Source organism: Benincasa hispida, unplaced genomic scaffold, assembly GCF_009727055.1.
Source record: "Benincasa hispida cultivar B227 unplaced genomic scaffold, ASM972705v1 Contig887, whole genome shotgun sequence".
In the NCBI taxonomy this organism is placed as follows: domain Eukaryota; kingdom Viridiplantae; phylum Streptophyta; class Magnoliopsida; order Cucurbitales; family Cucurbitaceae; genus Benincasa; species Benincasa hispida.
In genome coordinates, this window is record NW_024065221.1 from 123537 (window position 1) to 138606 (window position 15070).

Here is a 15070-nt window from a genome sequence, read left to right on the forward strand (position 1 = left end):
TTTGACACTACTATCAAGTCGTTTGGCTTTAATCAGAATATTGATGAGCTTTGTGTATACAAGAAGATCATCAACAGCTCAGTAGTTTTCCTGGTACTGTATGTGGATGATATCCTACTCATTAGGAATGATGTAGGGTATCTGACTAACATTAAGAATTGGCTAGCTACCTAGTTCCAAATGAAAAATTTGAGTGAGGCACAGTATGTTCTAAGGATCTAAATCATTCAGGATCGTAAGAATAAATGGTTAGCCCTGTCTCAGGCATCGTACATTGATCAAATGTTGATCAGGTATAAGATGCAGGATTCCAAGAGGGGTTTGTTATCCTTCAGGAATGGAATTGTTCTGTCCAAGGATCAATGTCCTAAGACATCTCAAGAGGTTGAGGAGATGAGACGAATTCCCTATGCTTCTGCTGTAGGAAGCTTGATGTATGCAATGTTGTGTACTAGACCCAACATTTACTATGTAGTAGGGATTGTCAGTCGGTATCAGTCCAATCCAGGATTTGATCACTGGAGGGTGATCAAGACGATCCTCAAGTATTTTCAGAGAACGAGGGACTACATGCTCGTGTATAGAGATAAGGATCTGATCCTTACAGGATACACGGACTCTGATTTTCAGATCGATCGAGATTCTCACAAATTGACATCGGGGTCAGTGTTTACTCTAAATGAAGGGGTTGTAGTCTAGCGAAGCATCAAGCAAGGATGCATCACGGACTCCACTATGGAAGCCGAATATGTAGTCGCTTGTGAAGCAACTAAAGAGGCTATTTGGCAGAGGAAATTCCTTTCAGATTTGGAAGTTGTTCCAAATATTGATTTGCCTATCATTCTTTATTGGATAACAACGGGGTTGTGGCAAATTCGAAGAAGCCTCATAGTCATTGTCGGGGTAAGCACATCGAACGGAAATATCACCTGATCAGAGGATTGTGCATCGAGGTGATGTGATAGTCACGAAGATCGCATCAGAGCACAACGTTGCTGATCTCTTTACAAAGGCCCTTATGGCTAAAGTGTTCGAAGGTCACCTGGAGAGTCTAGGTCTGCGGGACATGCGACATCTTGTCTGGGACAAGTGGGAGATGATATTGGGGTATGCCCTAGTTTATTATATATTGTACATATTTTATATTGTATTGTACATTAGTCTCCCGAGTCATTAGGACAAGTGGGAGATTGTTGGGATTGGTGTCCTAATTCTCCCAGAGTCTCGTTGTTTGTAATGTTACACATTGTTTGATGAATAAAATATTTGTTATTTTATTCTGACATTTACTCATATCCAATAAACAAAGCTCCTTGGTTATCTTATGTGAACTTAAGCATGTATATGTGATATACAAGTGGATCATGCCTTAAGTGATAACCTAAATAGGTCTGTAAATAAGGATTAAGGTGATACCTGATCCTGGTGACACTACAGATTACGACCCACTTTGTAGAGGTTTGCAAGTGTTGTAAACTACTACAGATGGTAGATCCTAACCATCCATGTGGAGACGTGCGAGCAAGGGTGTTCATACAAAGAGTTTGTATATAGACGACCACCACACGAGATGACTAGACTCTGTAATACGCCATTGATACTAGAGACTTACATCTCTCACCTAAACGACCATGTGACATTGACCTCAATCCTGAGTGTTTTGGAAACTCCTGCTTTTGAGGGTGGTCCTTTGATTAGTATGGGTGAGAGTGGCCAGATTGCCAACTCAACATGCCTACCTTTTGGGGACTTGTCTGATCTGGGAGCCGATAACTCAATTTACAAGAGAATTCACTTCTTTCCCGAATGAGAGATAAGTAGAGAGATTGCTCCCTTAAGCTGATTCTGGGGCTTGAATATAGTGGCCACAGCTTCTTTTTTGGAAGAGAGGACTCAGTCATAGTAGGACTATGACTTATGTTCATTAGAGGAATTAGTGGTACTTAAGGAGTTAGATGTAACTACAGGGCATAACGGTTATTGGCCCAACTGTACTTACGAGTGATCTGTGAAGAGTTGTCGCACTGCTGATTTGGTTAAGATCGACACAATAATATATTTGTGGTAAAGGAGAGTTCAGCTGTCGGTCTTTAGTGGAGTGTCTGGCAGTTAACGGATGGTGGATCCCGTGACTAAAGAGTTTAGTCAATTATTCACGTACTGTTGGAGCTTCGACTACAAGTCCATAAGGTCCCCTTGGTAGCCAATGGATTCAGTTGAGGATCAGTTTTTGGTATTGATTTGAAATGTTCAAATTGACAAGAGGTAATTAGATTATTATATTATGATCGGTATGATGTATGAGATACATCTACTAGTGGGAGGATTAATGTAAATGAGATTTATATTAAGTGTCATGGAATAGAAAAAGAACTATGGTTTATATGTTTCATGAGATGAAATATTAAAACTATAGGTTTTAAATATAGTATGATAAGTTGGTTATCATTTATATTTATAATAATATTAATTACTGGATAATTAATTCTTTTTCTCTAATAACTAATTGAGTGAGAGGTTATTGGTAGTTTCATGGTAACTGTGAGATAAAAGAAAAAAAAAATTTCCTAATTTTAGTAAGGTTGAAATTTAAGATTTTGTGAATTCTCTCTCTCGAAAAAAGAATCTCCCGGAAGTTGTCGAGTAAATCCGATTTATTAAGCGACAGCTTGACAAAAGGTAAACGATCGTGTAGTGTTTGTAGGCGATAGACACGTAGCTAAACGATGAGCAAGACGATCGCTTAGCTTTTGCTAGATGATCGCTTAGCTTTTGCTAAACGATTGGGCATCAACCTATACGATAGGTTTCAGCCATCTCCCACTTGCTCAATCGTTTACACGATTGTTGAATCTTCCATCTTCTGCCTCAATCCAAGTCCACACAGAGCCCACCATCTGGATTCTCACACCAAGAATACCAAGGTACCCTTCTTGGTGATATCATACTCAACTCAACACCGTCGAGGTTCTATAGAGGTCGTTCGTGCTGTTGGGGTGTTCGTGACCGAGGCGATCGCGGAGTTCTAGTGCGCGGTGTTCATGCTATGTAGCGGTCGTGTTTTTGGAGCATTCAAGGTTGCTATGTTCAAGCGTTCTCGATTAAGGAGCATGGAGACGAGTCTACAAATGTGTGTAGAGATTTCTCTTCTTGATCATTTGTAGTTTTCATGCTATAATTTCTGTAATGAATGCATAACCATTTGTTTCGTTTTACGACTGTAATTTGTAATGTTCATACATGATTGTAATTTAGAATGATCTTTTCGCTGCTCATGGAAATCTTCGTGATCGATTTCCTTCACCAATCTCCAAAGCCATTTGGAGACCGATTATCAAGGCTTAGTATTCGACAACATTGTTCGAGATAATTCAGCAAGCATGAAGCTATAAGGCAGCATGTGCTTTTCCGACAAAATGAGGACGAGACTTGTCGCCGCACAACTTCTTCGGACCGCCCCATCGAAGAACATGACCCAAGTGTTGGGTTTTATGTCCTAAAAACTCACAGTTTGTAAAATAATAAACATCTTTTATAATCAATATACTTGTTATTGATTTCATAAATTGTACGAAAGTCTAAATCCAATAAACTAAGACCCATGACTATTGTATGAGTACTTGAACTTTATGTGGAGACATAAGAGTGGATCGGGTTCGAGTAAATAGTCAAAATGATCTATGGTACATGAATAAGGTTGGGTACCTTATTCTGGTAACACCTTTGAATGCAGGCTACTCTGCAATTGTTATAAAGAGTTGTAAAGTGCTACATACGATGTGATGCTAATTCGTACATGTTATGACATGAGGAGTGAAGGTGTCCTATGCAATGAGTTTACATAAGATCAGGACCAAGAAATAAGTCACTTTTACTTTATAACACGTTTACTGTTTAAGACTGACTATTTCACCTAGATGACCTAGGTAACTCGATCTTAATCCTGAGCTAACTATAAACTCCTGTTTATTCGAGATTGCCCTTAGATTTGCATAGTTGAGGGTTGGCTCAACAGCACTGGCTCAATAAGACTCCCATTTCAAGGGTAGGACCGGATAGATAGCTGAGGACATAGTGTGCAAGACGGAGTTCACGCCTACCCGATTTAAGGATAGGAGAAAGGTTGTTCTCTAAAGTACTGAATCCAAGTCTTGAACAAGGGGCCCCACCCTCTCACTAGGTTGAGAGAGTTTGGTTTAGTGATTGGATCACAAACCAGTTGTTCATTAGAGGATCAGTAGGGACTTGAGGAATAAAACGTAATCTCAAGGGTAAAACAGATATTTGACCCAGCCATTATTACGAACAACCTGTGAAGGGTCGACTTGCTGATTATGGTTAAATCATGTGGACATAATATATCTACAGTGAGGGGAGTGCAACTATGGGCTTTAGTGGAGTGACTCATTAGTTAACGAATGGAGATTAATTTGGTCTAATGAGTTTAGCCAATTAATCTCGAATCGTTGGAATCCATGATCTGTAGGTCCGCGAGGTCCCCCTACTAGCGTGTAACGGACTAGCTCTAGAATAGCATGATAAGTTAATTTGAAACGTTCAAATTAGAATTAAAGGAATTAATAATTATGTGAGATATAATTACATGTTTAATTTTAGAATTAAACGAAATGAGAGAATTATATATATTTAAATATGATTTAAATATATAAAGATGGATATGTGTTAAAATTAATTTAATATTTGATATTAAATTCATTAAGTTTTATTTAATAATTAATTTATGAAATTATTTAAAATTTCCATTTTTAAAATCAAAGTAGATTTATAAAATTAAATTTTGATTTTTTGAGATAAAATTAAAAAATGAAAAGAAAACAAAACACTTAAATGGAAATGAAGATTTTCCATTATCCATCTTTGTAGTTGCTCACACATAAAGCATTAGCTTGGTCTTGTCTTCTCCAAGCATGAACTGTAACTCATGCAACTCTTTTCTTTGCATGTTGATCTGCAATGTAATGAAGAGATTGGAGTAGAAATCGGGCATGCTATCTATAGAGATTTTGAGAGAAAATTTATTTTGAAGAAAGAGTTCTTCAAATAGTTTTCTGCAGTGAGCATTTCTCTTTCTACCCTTGATTTAAGCTTGTTTTGAGTCCCACAACTCAATCTAGAGCACCAAGAGAATAATGGGGAAGATCTTGAGGTGGTCTACAACAAGATTTGAAGAAGATAGCAGCTGGTGAAGGAGCTTTGAAGAAGTTTTACAAGAGATATGTCTTGAAACTCACTTGTTTCTGCAAAAGCAAGCTTTATATTTTGCTAAAATTAGTGAATTTGAGTGCTTAGATGATCATTGTGCTTCACTACTGTTGATACAATCCTACACCAAGGCCCCATGATTTCTGTGAATAGAACTTCATTGTCAGGCAAGTCTTCACTTAACTTCCAATTTGATGGAACCGGGTGATCTGCCAAGAAGTTGGCCAATGCTTGCCCTTTAATCGCCTTTTGGGGCATGCAAACGATGTTGTATTGCTGAAGCATGATTGCCCACTTGGCCAAATGTCCCGAGATGATTGGCCTAGACAGAACATACTTGATGGGGTCGGCTTTCGCAATTAAATAGACTGTGAAGGCTTACATGTAATGTCTCAACTTATCTATAGCGAAGAAGAGTGCAAGACACGTTTCTCAATAGGAGAATAGTTGATCTCAGCCTCGTTAAGGTCCAGCTTAGGTAATAGAGAGCACGCTATTTTCCCTTCTCTCCTTGTGCCAACAATGCCCCCAGTGGCTTTTCTTGCGCTATGATGTACAATATCAATGGCTTGCCCGCTACTGAGGCTCCTAAGACAGGAGGACTGAGCAAGTACCTCTTTATACTATCAAAGGCATTTTGACAAGCCTCATCCTATTCGAATTTTTCTCCCTTTCTCATTAGTCTTTGAAAGGGTTGACAGCACCTCGTCAGGTTGGAAATAAACTTCCGGATGTAGGCCAGACGTCCTTGCAGACTTCTTAACTCATGTAGATTCCTTGGTCTCGGAATCTTCTAGATGGCATCGATCTATTTATATCCCTCAGTGACCCCACAAACAAAAAGAAAAGAATTGTTTTTTCATCCTTCATTATTGATAGAATTAGGAGTGCAACAAAATAAACTGAAAAGTTTAAGAACCAAACCAAATAAAATCAAAATCGATTTGATTTGAAATGATATGAATAAGGACCCTCCAATTGTCTCCATAATGATATAATATTGTCTACTTTGAACATAAACCCTTATGACTTTGGTTTTTGTTTCATTCCAATTGAGATAATTATCCTTACTTATATACTCATAATCATTTCCATCTCTAGCCAATGTGAAGTTTTCTTTGTACACAATATGAATTTCTAAAATAAAATTAAACATTTTTATTTGTATTTGGAGGAAAAAAATTATTGACTTATATCGTTATTTTTATTGAAAAAACCAATCAAACCAAATCGAACCAAGATTATATATATACCCTTAAGTAAAAACCAATCAAAATCGAATCGAACCAAGATTATATATATACCCTTAAGTAAATTCTAACCTTAGGTCCCTTTTAATATTTTAATCATTATGCCACACTAATATTTGTTGTTTAGAAAAGTGACTCATTTTTATGGTGCATGTTTCTTCATTATTTAGAAAAATGACAAGAAAAAAAGAATAAAAATGTCCAATTTCAATATGTAAAAAAATAATAATAATAAAAAAAAAAGTGAATAAAATGAAAATTTGGAAGAACAAAAAGAAAAAGCCACAAACCGAGAACCAAATCAAAGAAAAACCAATGTATTGGTTTTGTTTTTTACTAGACATTGATTTCATTCCTTTCATTTTAAAACCAATTGGCTTGATAGTTCTTGGTTTACCCCTAAATCGACCAAACTGAAGTGACTTTCACCCTAAACAAAACACCCTGCTTTATTATTATCACCATGTAAGGATGCGTATGTTTCGTAATCCCCTCCCAAGGCAATAGAGCTCCATCTATTTTACAATATCAATCAAAATTACAAGTGCCGCAGTCCCCTTCAATTGGTTAGCTATGCCATACACATTCTTTGTTGACATCTAAAGTTTTCCTGTACACTAATCTAATAATACACACACTATCCTCTAGGCTTCTCCCCCCAAAAAACTATCTTCAAAATCACTTAAGCCAATCAAGCAGGCGCTAAAAATTATGCCATCGAGCTTATGAATCATAGCTTCACAAATCATCTTTGTCTCGATGAGTTATGGAAATAGTAACACCGCCTATTCCTATCATCAAGGATAGCACGAGGGATTTGCAAAATAATACAAACCTGTACCTGACACCCTTTGTTGTTTACTTGTGTCTCTACGTTCCTCAACCCGATGATATCGCAACAAAAACATCGTCGAGAGACCATTTCCGCTGCTCAGATTTCTGTGGTGGATTGATTATTGCATGCTCGGAAGTTGCAAGCTTATAGCCTATCACTATTTCTCGTCTCTGTCGCCCCCTAATCATTATGTCATAAAAACAGAGCTCTTCCTGATCAACTAAATAAAACTCTGCCGGTCTAATACACATTTCATTGCCCTGCAATCATACGTACATCTTCATTCATAATCACAAAAAAATAAAAAAATAAAAAAAAAATTGAAATCTAGTATGCCATTAGAAAATTTCACTGAAGTTTTAGTTGATGCTCAACATTGTAATCATTTTTGTTTTCTTTAGGGAGCGATTGGGGTAGGGGGTAGAGTTGTGAATTCCATGGAGTAACGAAGTCTAGGGAGTTGTGAATTCGTGAGACCCACAATGAAAAAAGTTAATAAAGTATAAAATTGATGTTTTTTTAATAGTGAGACCCACAAACTCCTTGGACCAAACAATGAGTGGAGTTCACAACTCCCTACTTCCCAACTCCATGGCCTAAACACCCTTAAGGTTTGAAGTGTAAATTTGGTCCTATGGTTTCGAGAAGATTGAAATTTAGTCTTTTTGGTTTGAAAAAACACTTATAAATAGTCTCTATGAGTAGGAACTATTTATAGGATAATAAAGACTATTTAATGAGATTTTATCAAAATACAGGGACTAAATTCTAATTTTTAAAATCAAATGGACTAAATTCTAACTTTCTCCAAACTATATGATCAAATTTGCAATTTACTCTTTCTTTAACTAAGCACTTGCATTAGATTAGATAGAAAAAAATAATACCTCTTCTGCAAATAGTTCCTCAAGGACACGGTTAATCTGCTGGTCTTCCGCCACCATAGCTAGTGCCATACTTACCAATTCATTGGACAACACATAATCACTGATTCTAGAAACTGATACCAAATTTCTGGTCCTTGAATCCAGGATTTCACTAATTATTATTGATCTGTCTGATGCTTGCTGCATTTCTCGAATCCATGAGTGATGAGAAAACCCAGCAAGCCGCAAAGATGACGGAGTTAACTTCATATCTTTGTTCGGAAGCCTCTTCGACTGCAATATGACAAGGTCGGCAATCTTTTACCTTAAATATATCCCAGCATTCCAATATACATTTCCAATTCAACTTGATAGACACCAATTCATATACCAAGATTAATTATTTCCTTATTTCATAGTGTTCTTCAGGCAAGAAGTCTAGGAACGGTGATGTTAGTTACCTGTATATCTCGAATAAGGAGAAGAGTGGCAAGAGAACGTGAATCCGAATGCACAACAGAGTCCTCTAAAGATTCATCTGCGAGAATTAGTATCTGTTTCTTATAGTGTTAGAATCATACGTTAAAGTCAAAGAGTCTTCCAACTTTGAAATGGTCGTAATTGGATCAGAGAATTAAAGATAAAACTGTGCATGAAAATGGTAATAGAACTTACAGAATCAAAAGTTTCCAGTGGAAGTGACTCTAAATGTCTTCTAATGACAGCATTTCCTTGACGGTGGACAAGTTTAATATTAACTAGACTAGAAATATCAAGTCCACCATCAATAAGCTTTTTCTCTCTCTCTGTTTCAGGAACTTCATTAAACATCCACAACTCTGAACCAGGAGCAAGGATTGCCTCTAGAACCTGAGACAGGAAAAACATATTTCATACTGTGAGACTTCAGCAAGTAATTCTTCTATCATAGACTCACAGTTAAACACACCTATTCTTCAGGATACCAAATCAGAGATGGAATATTATAAGCAATATACCATAATCATATCATCTATATCACGGCGCCAACCACAAAACAATATCTTTTCGGGATATTTTGGAGGGTCGATCATCTTTTGGAAGAATCCCCTGCGTACCTGAGGAGTAAGTGCCAAAAATTTGAGCGTGAAACCTAAGATGACAACCATGTTGCAAATTATTCAACTAGTTAAGATGGAGGCGTAATTCATATTTCTATTAGGTTCAACCTGGAGTAGTATCATGCCTTTTCTAATTCTAGAATGCTTGGTAACAAGTTAACATATTCAAGTTAAAAGATTTATTACTCTAACCTGAGGGAGGTTGCATGTTTGAATTGCTACCCCACCCACATGTGATGTAATCTTCTAAAATTAAAAAAAGTCAAGAAATTTATCATCACTCAAAGTAAGTAATTACCAGACATGGACCTAGTCAACTATGAGGGTAAAAGAAATGTAAACTCCCAACGATGACCAAATGTTTAAATTACTAGAAGTAGAGTTCGTATATTTCCAACTTGCGATTAGAGTAATTCAGCTGTTGTTGAATAATTTTGTATGACAATTATTATCATAATTCCTTTGTAAGCTCTTCTTGTTTACCTAGAATAAGAAGTAATGAACTAATAATTTTTGGGAGTCTAGCCATTCCCGTTAATGCTTCTATGAATTCTGGAGGATTAATAACAGAATTGGGAAAGTCAAACCATCAATATAAGCTCCATAGTTATCTACGCTGCATACTATTTTATTGACTATCAAAAGGGGGCTGTACAGCATTAATGACTTGAAGTTAGGATAACCTCAGGAATGGGACTGGGAGCGTAGGTGTCATCGTCCTCGGCTATAACAAGGACTTCATCCCCCTCCTTTAAAATGTAGTTATCATCTGGGTTTAAGATTATCTTTCCACTATCTGCGGCAACCTTAATTCCACAAGGAATGGCATCAGGAAATGTAATCAGTACTTCTCCAAATCGTTGCCCATCTAACTGAGGCCATCTTTGGATGTAGAACTCTGAATTCTCAAACCCCAAGATGTCTTCCCATATCTGGCCAAGTAAAGAAGAAGAGAATATGAGCAGAGCTAGAGACAACAAAATAATAAAACCGAGGGTATAGTAAAATTACAATGGCATGGGATTGGCTATTTGGGGTTTGTTTGTATTATTTGGAGTTTATTAGGGTGTGGTGGTTATGAATGTAAGTGAGTTTGGGGGTTGGAGAGAGGTAGGAAAATATTTGGCGAAGAGAAAGAGAGAGTCATCTCAGAAGGCTATCATCCTTTGTATTTCTTTCCATCAACACTGAACAGAAGCCCTTACTTCCTCATTTTTCCACTTTAATTTGCAAGTATGATCTAATTAGGGATAGGGTGTTAGAGGATGCAGATCGGCAGACAACTCAGATAAGAAAGGAACAACTTCAAACACGAGGGTAAGGTACTTAGACAAGATCAAAGTCATATAACCTGTAAATTTTAACAATGTCCCAACATTTTTTAATGGTGGATAGGTGAAATAAGACATGAATGAAAGAACATATTCTAAAAAAGTGTATCTTGTGTAACCTGTGCAAGTCCCGGTTGCAGAGCACATTGTATCATTAAGCGTCCAATTACATCATGAGCAACAACTGTTTCAATAACTTCACCTCCAACAAGCTTTACAAGAGGTTCATTGTCAAGGTCGCTCATCTCTACAACTACATGGCCCCTCAAACCTTCCTTCACTCCAGTGAGACTGAGCACAACCCTCAAAGCACGTGCATCACTCTGGAAAGTGGGATACCGGTGATTTATTTACTGATTTATAAAATATGAAACAAGCATCATAGTCATACAATGTTAATAATACAAAACCTGATCTGCATTCTCATCGGTTGCCAATACAATGATAGCACGTGCCTTAGACACAGAGACCTGAGGAGTTATAATGAATACCATATGAATTCCTCTTAAGATTATCAAAAGAAATCTGAAGCCTACGAGCAGAATTGAATTCACCTTCTTCAAGTCGGCAAGTATAAGAGGACTGCCACTCCTACAAATGACAGATGTCCCCATGAAATCAAATTCTAGCTTTGCTATATCCATCTCCATTTCCTCCTTGTCTCTTTCTGCAAGAACAACAACTACCCCTCCACCAATACTCTTATTTGCGATTGCTAATTGCTTCAAAAGTGAACCCTACAAGATAACCGTGCCATGATTTCTTGATATGTTATGAGTAAGTGTACATTTGTTCTCTTCAAAAAAAAAAAAAAATGTACATATGTTGTTCGCACCAATATGTCTTAACTAAACCAAAATCTATTTGATTTTCTTTTTTTTTTTTTTTTTTTTTGGTTTAAGGTAAACAACAACTTTCATTGAGAAAAAAAAAATGAAAGAATACAAGGACATACAAAAAAACAAGTCCACCAAAACACCCCTATTAAATAAAGGGGTTCCAACTAAGTAAAATATTACTAAAAGAATAGTTACAAAAAAGCTTTGAAACCAAAGCCCAAAGGGACACATGAAACCTCACTAAGGACCCGACCTCGCAAGGGTCCCTGTCCATACCTCTGAACACTCTATTGTTTCTCTCCCTCAAACCAAAATCTATCTAATGATCTAACACTCCAAATGAAAATAAAAAATCAATTGCTTACATCTAATTGTAAGAGAAAAAATGTATGGAATAGAGAACAAATCAAAATGAAGAATTTAATTAAATCAATGTCTACTACTGACACAACTATTGACTCTTAGTACACAACTTACCAATTTATCACTCCATCCAAGAATGAGAATGTGGTTTCTTTCAATGACTTCACTCTTTCCTTTCCGCAGTGAGTCAACTTTCTCTGAAATAGCATCAGAAACCAGCCCAAGCATCATTGCAAAAATCAGCATACCTCCAGCACTTATAGAGACAGAAACAATTCTGGGTCCAATGCCAACCCTGTCAGCATGATTTCCTGAGTCGGCCACAAATGTCCATGAAAGCCAGAGAGCTTCAACAAAGTTGCCATCACTAACAGCATATAATGCTAATCCACCAAATTCTATAAGAAATACAGTGGCAAAAAGAAGTGCAAGCAGCTTTGCATAAGGATAGATGGAGAAACAAACATCGACCACATATGCAATTCTCTTGTTCAAAGGAACCTCATCCTTGCTATTTTGAGTTCTTTCTGAAAAGTTCTTAATCCGGGGAAGGTAATCAAGATACTTGTACAATATAAACGGCATAACAAGTGTGCACACTACAGTATACAGAGCTATAGATCGACTGTCAGCATTAAAAAAATTTAATATTGAATAATTATCTCCTGGTACTGAAATTCCCCAGGTTGCATTGATAATGTTTTCATCGCTACATAGTTGATGAAGGTGAGATTTCTCTTCCTGCAAGAATGTATAATAATTTAAAGAAACTGGATAAATATATTGAAAGGGAAAATATAGCATTAATTGAGTATGAAATATACCTCAAGTTTCGTAACTTTCTTCTGCAGGTAAACTACATAGAACCCCATGAACATACAAGCGATAATGGGCTGCAAAAATCATTTTGACCATGACATCAATAATTTTGAAAATAAACTGCTGAAGCTATATGAAAATCAAAATCAATCATTACAGATAAAACAAAAGGTAAACTTTCATAGGTATCTAGCTTACCTATTATAAAAAAAGAAAACTGTACATGAAAACAACAATAATAATAACTTCTGAATAGGATCTGACGTAATATAATAATGAGATTCACTCTTAAAGATTAGGTACAAAGAGAATTATAGCTATTTAATCATCAGGTAGACGTATACTTAAACTGGGACTGATGTCTGTCTATTCTGATATCTTACTTGCCTAAGGATGTCTACTTCACGGTGCACAATTTCTTCCTTTTCTAGAATAATTTTGTTAGACTATCTGCGACAGCTTTTATTTTTTCTGCAGCTTTCAAGTGCCCCAGCACTTGTGTATCTTTTCTTTTACCTTAAGACGACACTGTGTTTGATCAAGAGGGTGTACCCATCCAAGGAAGTTCCGTTATTGGAATAAACAATTTTTATACTCTTAAGAGAAAATATATTCATACATTCATTTGTACTTAATAAATACTAAAATAATTACACACACTAGTCGCCAAGAAATGTACGGATTCCACTCATTTCCAATGCCAAATGGCACCCTTTATTTCCCATTTCTGATATATATCTTTTGAACATTGGGTGGGTGTACTGTACTTGGGAATTCAGTCATCCTGGTTCCTCCAATCGAATTATTATAAGCAGTACTGCGGCCGAGATTTTCTTTCCCGGAGTCGGATAATCTTTAAAATGTCGGGATTACTTAATAAACGATGCAAAATGTATCGAAAATGATGAAGTAAAGAGAACCGCAATATCTTCCCTGTATTTGTTAGTATGAAAAGCGAACGAAATTGTTAGACGTGGTAGTAAATAATGATGTCAGCGAGATTCTTTTTCGGGAAGTGTGAAAATGAAGATTTAGACATGCGGTACCCTTTTCTCCGGTTTCAAGAAAGCTGAATCAAAGTAAAAGCAAGCTAAAAAGAGTGAAAAATCAAAACACAAGAAGAAAACAGAAACACTGACCAAATATTGCAACAAAGAATGTGTAGGTTTCCAAGATCTCCCCATACTGGTCTGAGAACCCGAATCAGGTCTGCCAATCACCTTGTTCAGCTTCTCTTGCTTCTTCGATTCCTCCACCTTTGATGGAGGTGCTACCGGTGGCGACTGTTCCGCCGCCATACCTCGCGCCCTACTCGAACCAATGCGACGATTTGAGGAGGATGTGGTGGTGGAGAGGTCCTGGTTGGGGTTCTTGGGGGCCTTGAGAGTGAGTCTGGGGTTGGAAGCATAAGGACCGAGGCAGGAGGGAAATATATAATCCCTATTGAAGAACTGAGCGCCGTGAGGGGTAGGGGCGGTATCATTGTCGAGGGAGAGGCGGAGATCAGTCGTTTGACGGAAAGCAGAAGCAGAGAGAGGAGGAGCAGTTGAAACACGGCGGACGGCGGGGAAGAGAGGGCCAGGGAAGTGCGGCGGAGTATCGACGGCGATGGTCTTGGATCTCTTGAGGAGAGGTGGGGAGTCGGGTTTGGTAGGGCTGGCATTCGGGTGGTGTCGCGGTGTAAGAGTAGAATTTTCATTGTCGCTTGCCATTTACACTGAGTCAGAGGAAAATGGAGATTGGATCAGGGGCAAAAACAGCGGGATCCAGGTGTCCCGGCTTCCTTCCGCATTTGGAATTTTGGTTTTTTTTTTTCTTTTCTCCCGTCAAGTCGGGACTATCAGGGCCGAACACGCTGACCCAGATCTGACGTGGACGCCATCATCAAAAGCTAGGGAGTTAGTAAGAAAGGCTCACCGCACATGCCACGATAAAGGTTGTTTGGCTGCGCTGGCTTTTTTATGGCTCAAAAGGGTTTGTTTGGAAGCCCAATATCCTATGTAAGGAGATGATATAATTTTTATATCATCGTTTGGCTCACTGATATGTCATCCAATCTTTTTTACTTCCTTCAACATATGCACAGTAATTCTCAAACTCTTTCAGCTTCTTCACCTCCACTTCTTATGTCTTCTCTCTTTTCATACTCGATCGTCATTCCCGTCACACTCCCCTTCCTTTCTATGACTCACTTACGTTTTTATTTCTTTATTCTTTTCTTGAGTTTATTTCATTATACTTCAGGTGTAATTTTTTTCCACTATATCCATTTTATTAAGAAACTATGGTATTTCATTCTAGTTCCATGCACCCATTTTTTAACTTCAATTTACATACATTGTTTTTTCCTCTAGTGTCATGTGATAGAGTATATTAATAATTTATTACCTATAAATTATGTCATTCAAGTTTTCATTTTTATTTTCTTAGTATATCAATTATTT

At 37.2% G+C, this 15070-nt stretch overlaps 1 protein-coding gene across 4 annotated transcripts; it reads right to left on the bottom strand.

Moving 5' to 3' along the window:
• Window positions 1–6896: 6896 nt before the first annotated feature.
• On the bottom strand, window positions 6897–14764 carry LOC120070082 (ion channel DMI1). 4 transcript variants are annotated; one of them, XM_039021930.1, is made up of 13 exons: window positions 13766–14747; window positions 12632–12700; window positions 11922–12548; window positions 11160–11342; window positions 11016–11075; window positions 10725–10928; window positions 9958–10206; window positions 9467–9520; window positions 9173–9271; window positions 8850–9044; window positions 8636–8728; window positions 8196–8468; window positions 6897–7568 (listed from the first exon to the last, which is right to left on the bottom strand). In XM_039021930.1, the coding sequence occupies exons 1-13, from the start codon at window positions 14336–14338 to the stop codon at window positions 7353–7355; spliced, it is 2895 nt and encodes a 964-aa protein (XP_038877858.1). In that variant the 5' UTR covers window positions 14339–14747; the 3' UTR covers window positions 6897–7352. The 4 variants fall into 4 exon arrangements, 3 of the variants coding, with proteins under 3 accessions (XP_038877858.1, XP_038877860.1, XP_038877859.1); XM_039021931.1 differs by lacking the exon at window positions 9467–9520 and having other exon boundaries at window positions 7353–7568; window positions 13766–14338; XR_005479784.1 differs by lacking the exon at window positions 6897–7568 and having other exon boundaries at window positions 8328–8468; window positions 8636–8712; window positions 13766–14764.
• Window positions 14765–15070: the final 306 nt, after the last annotated feature.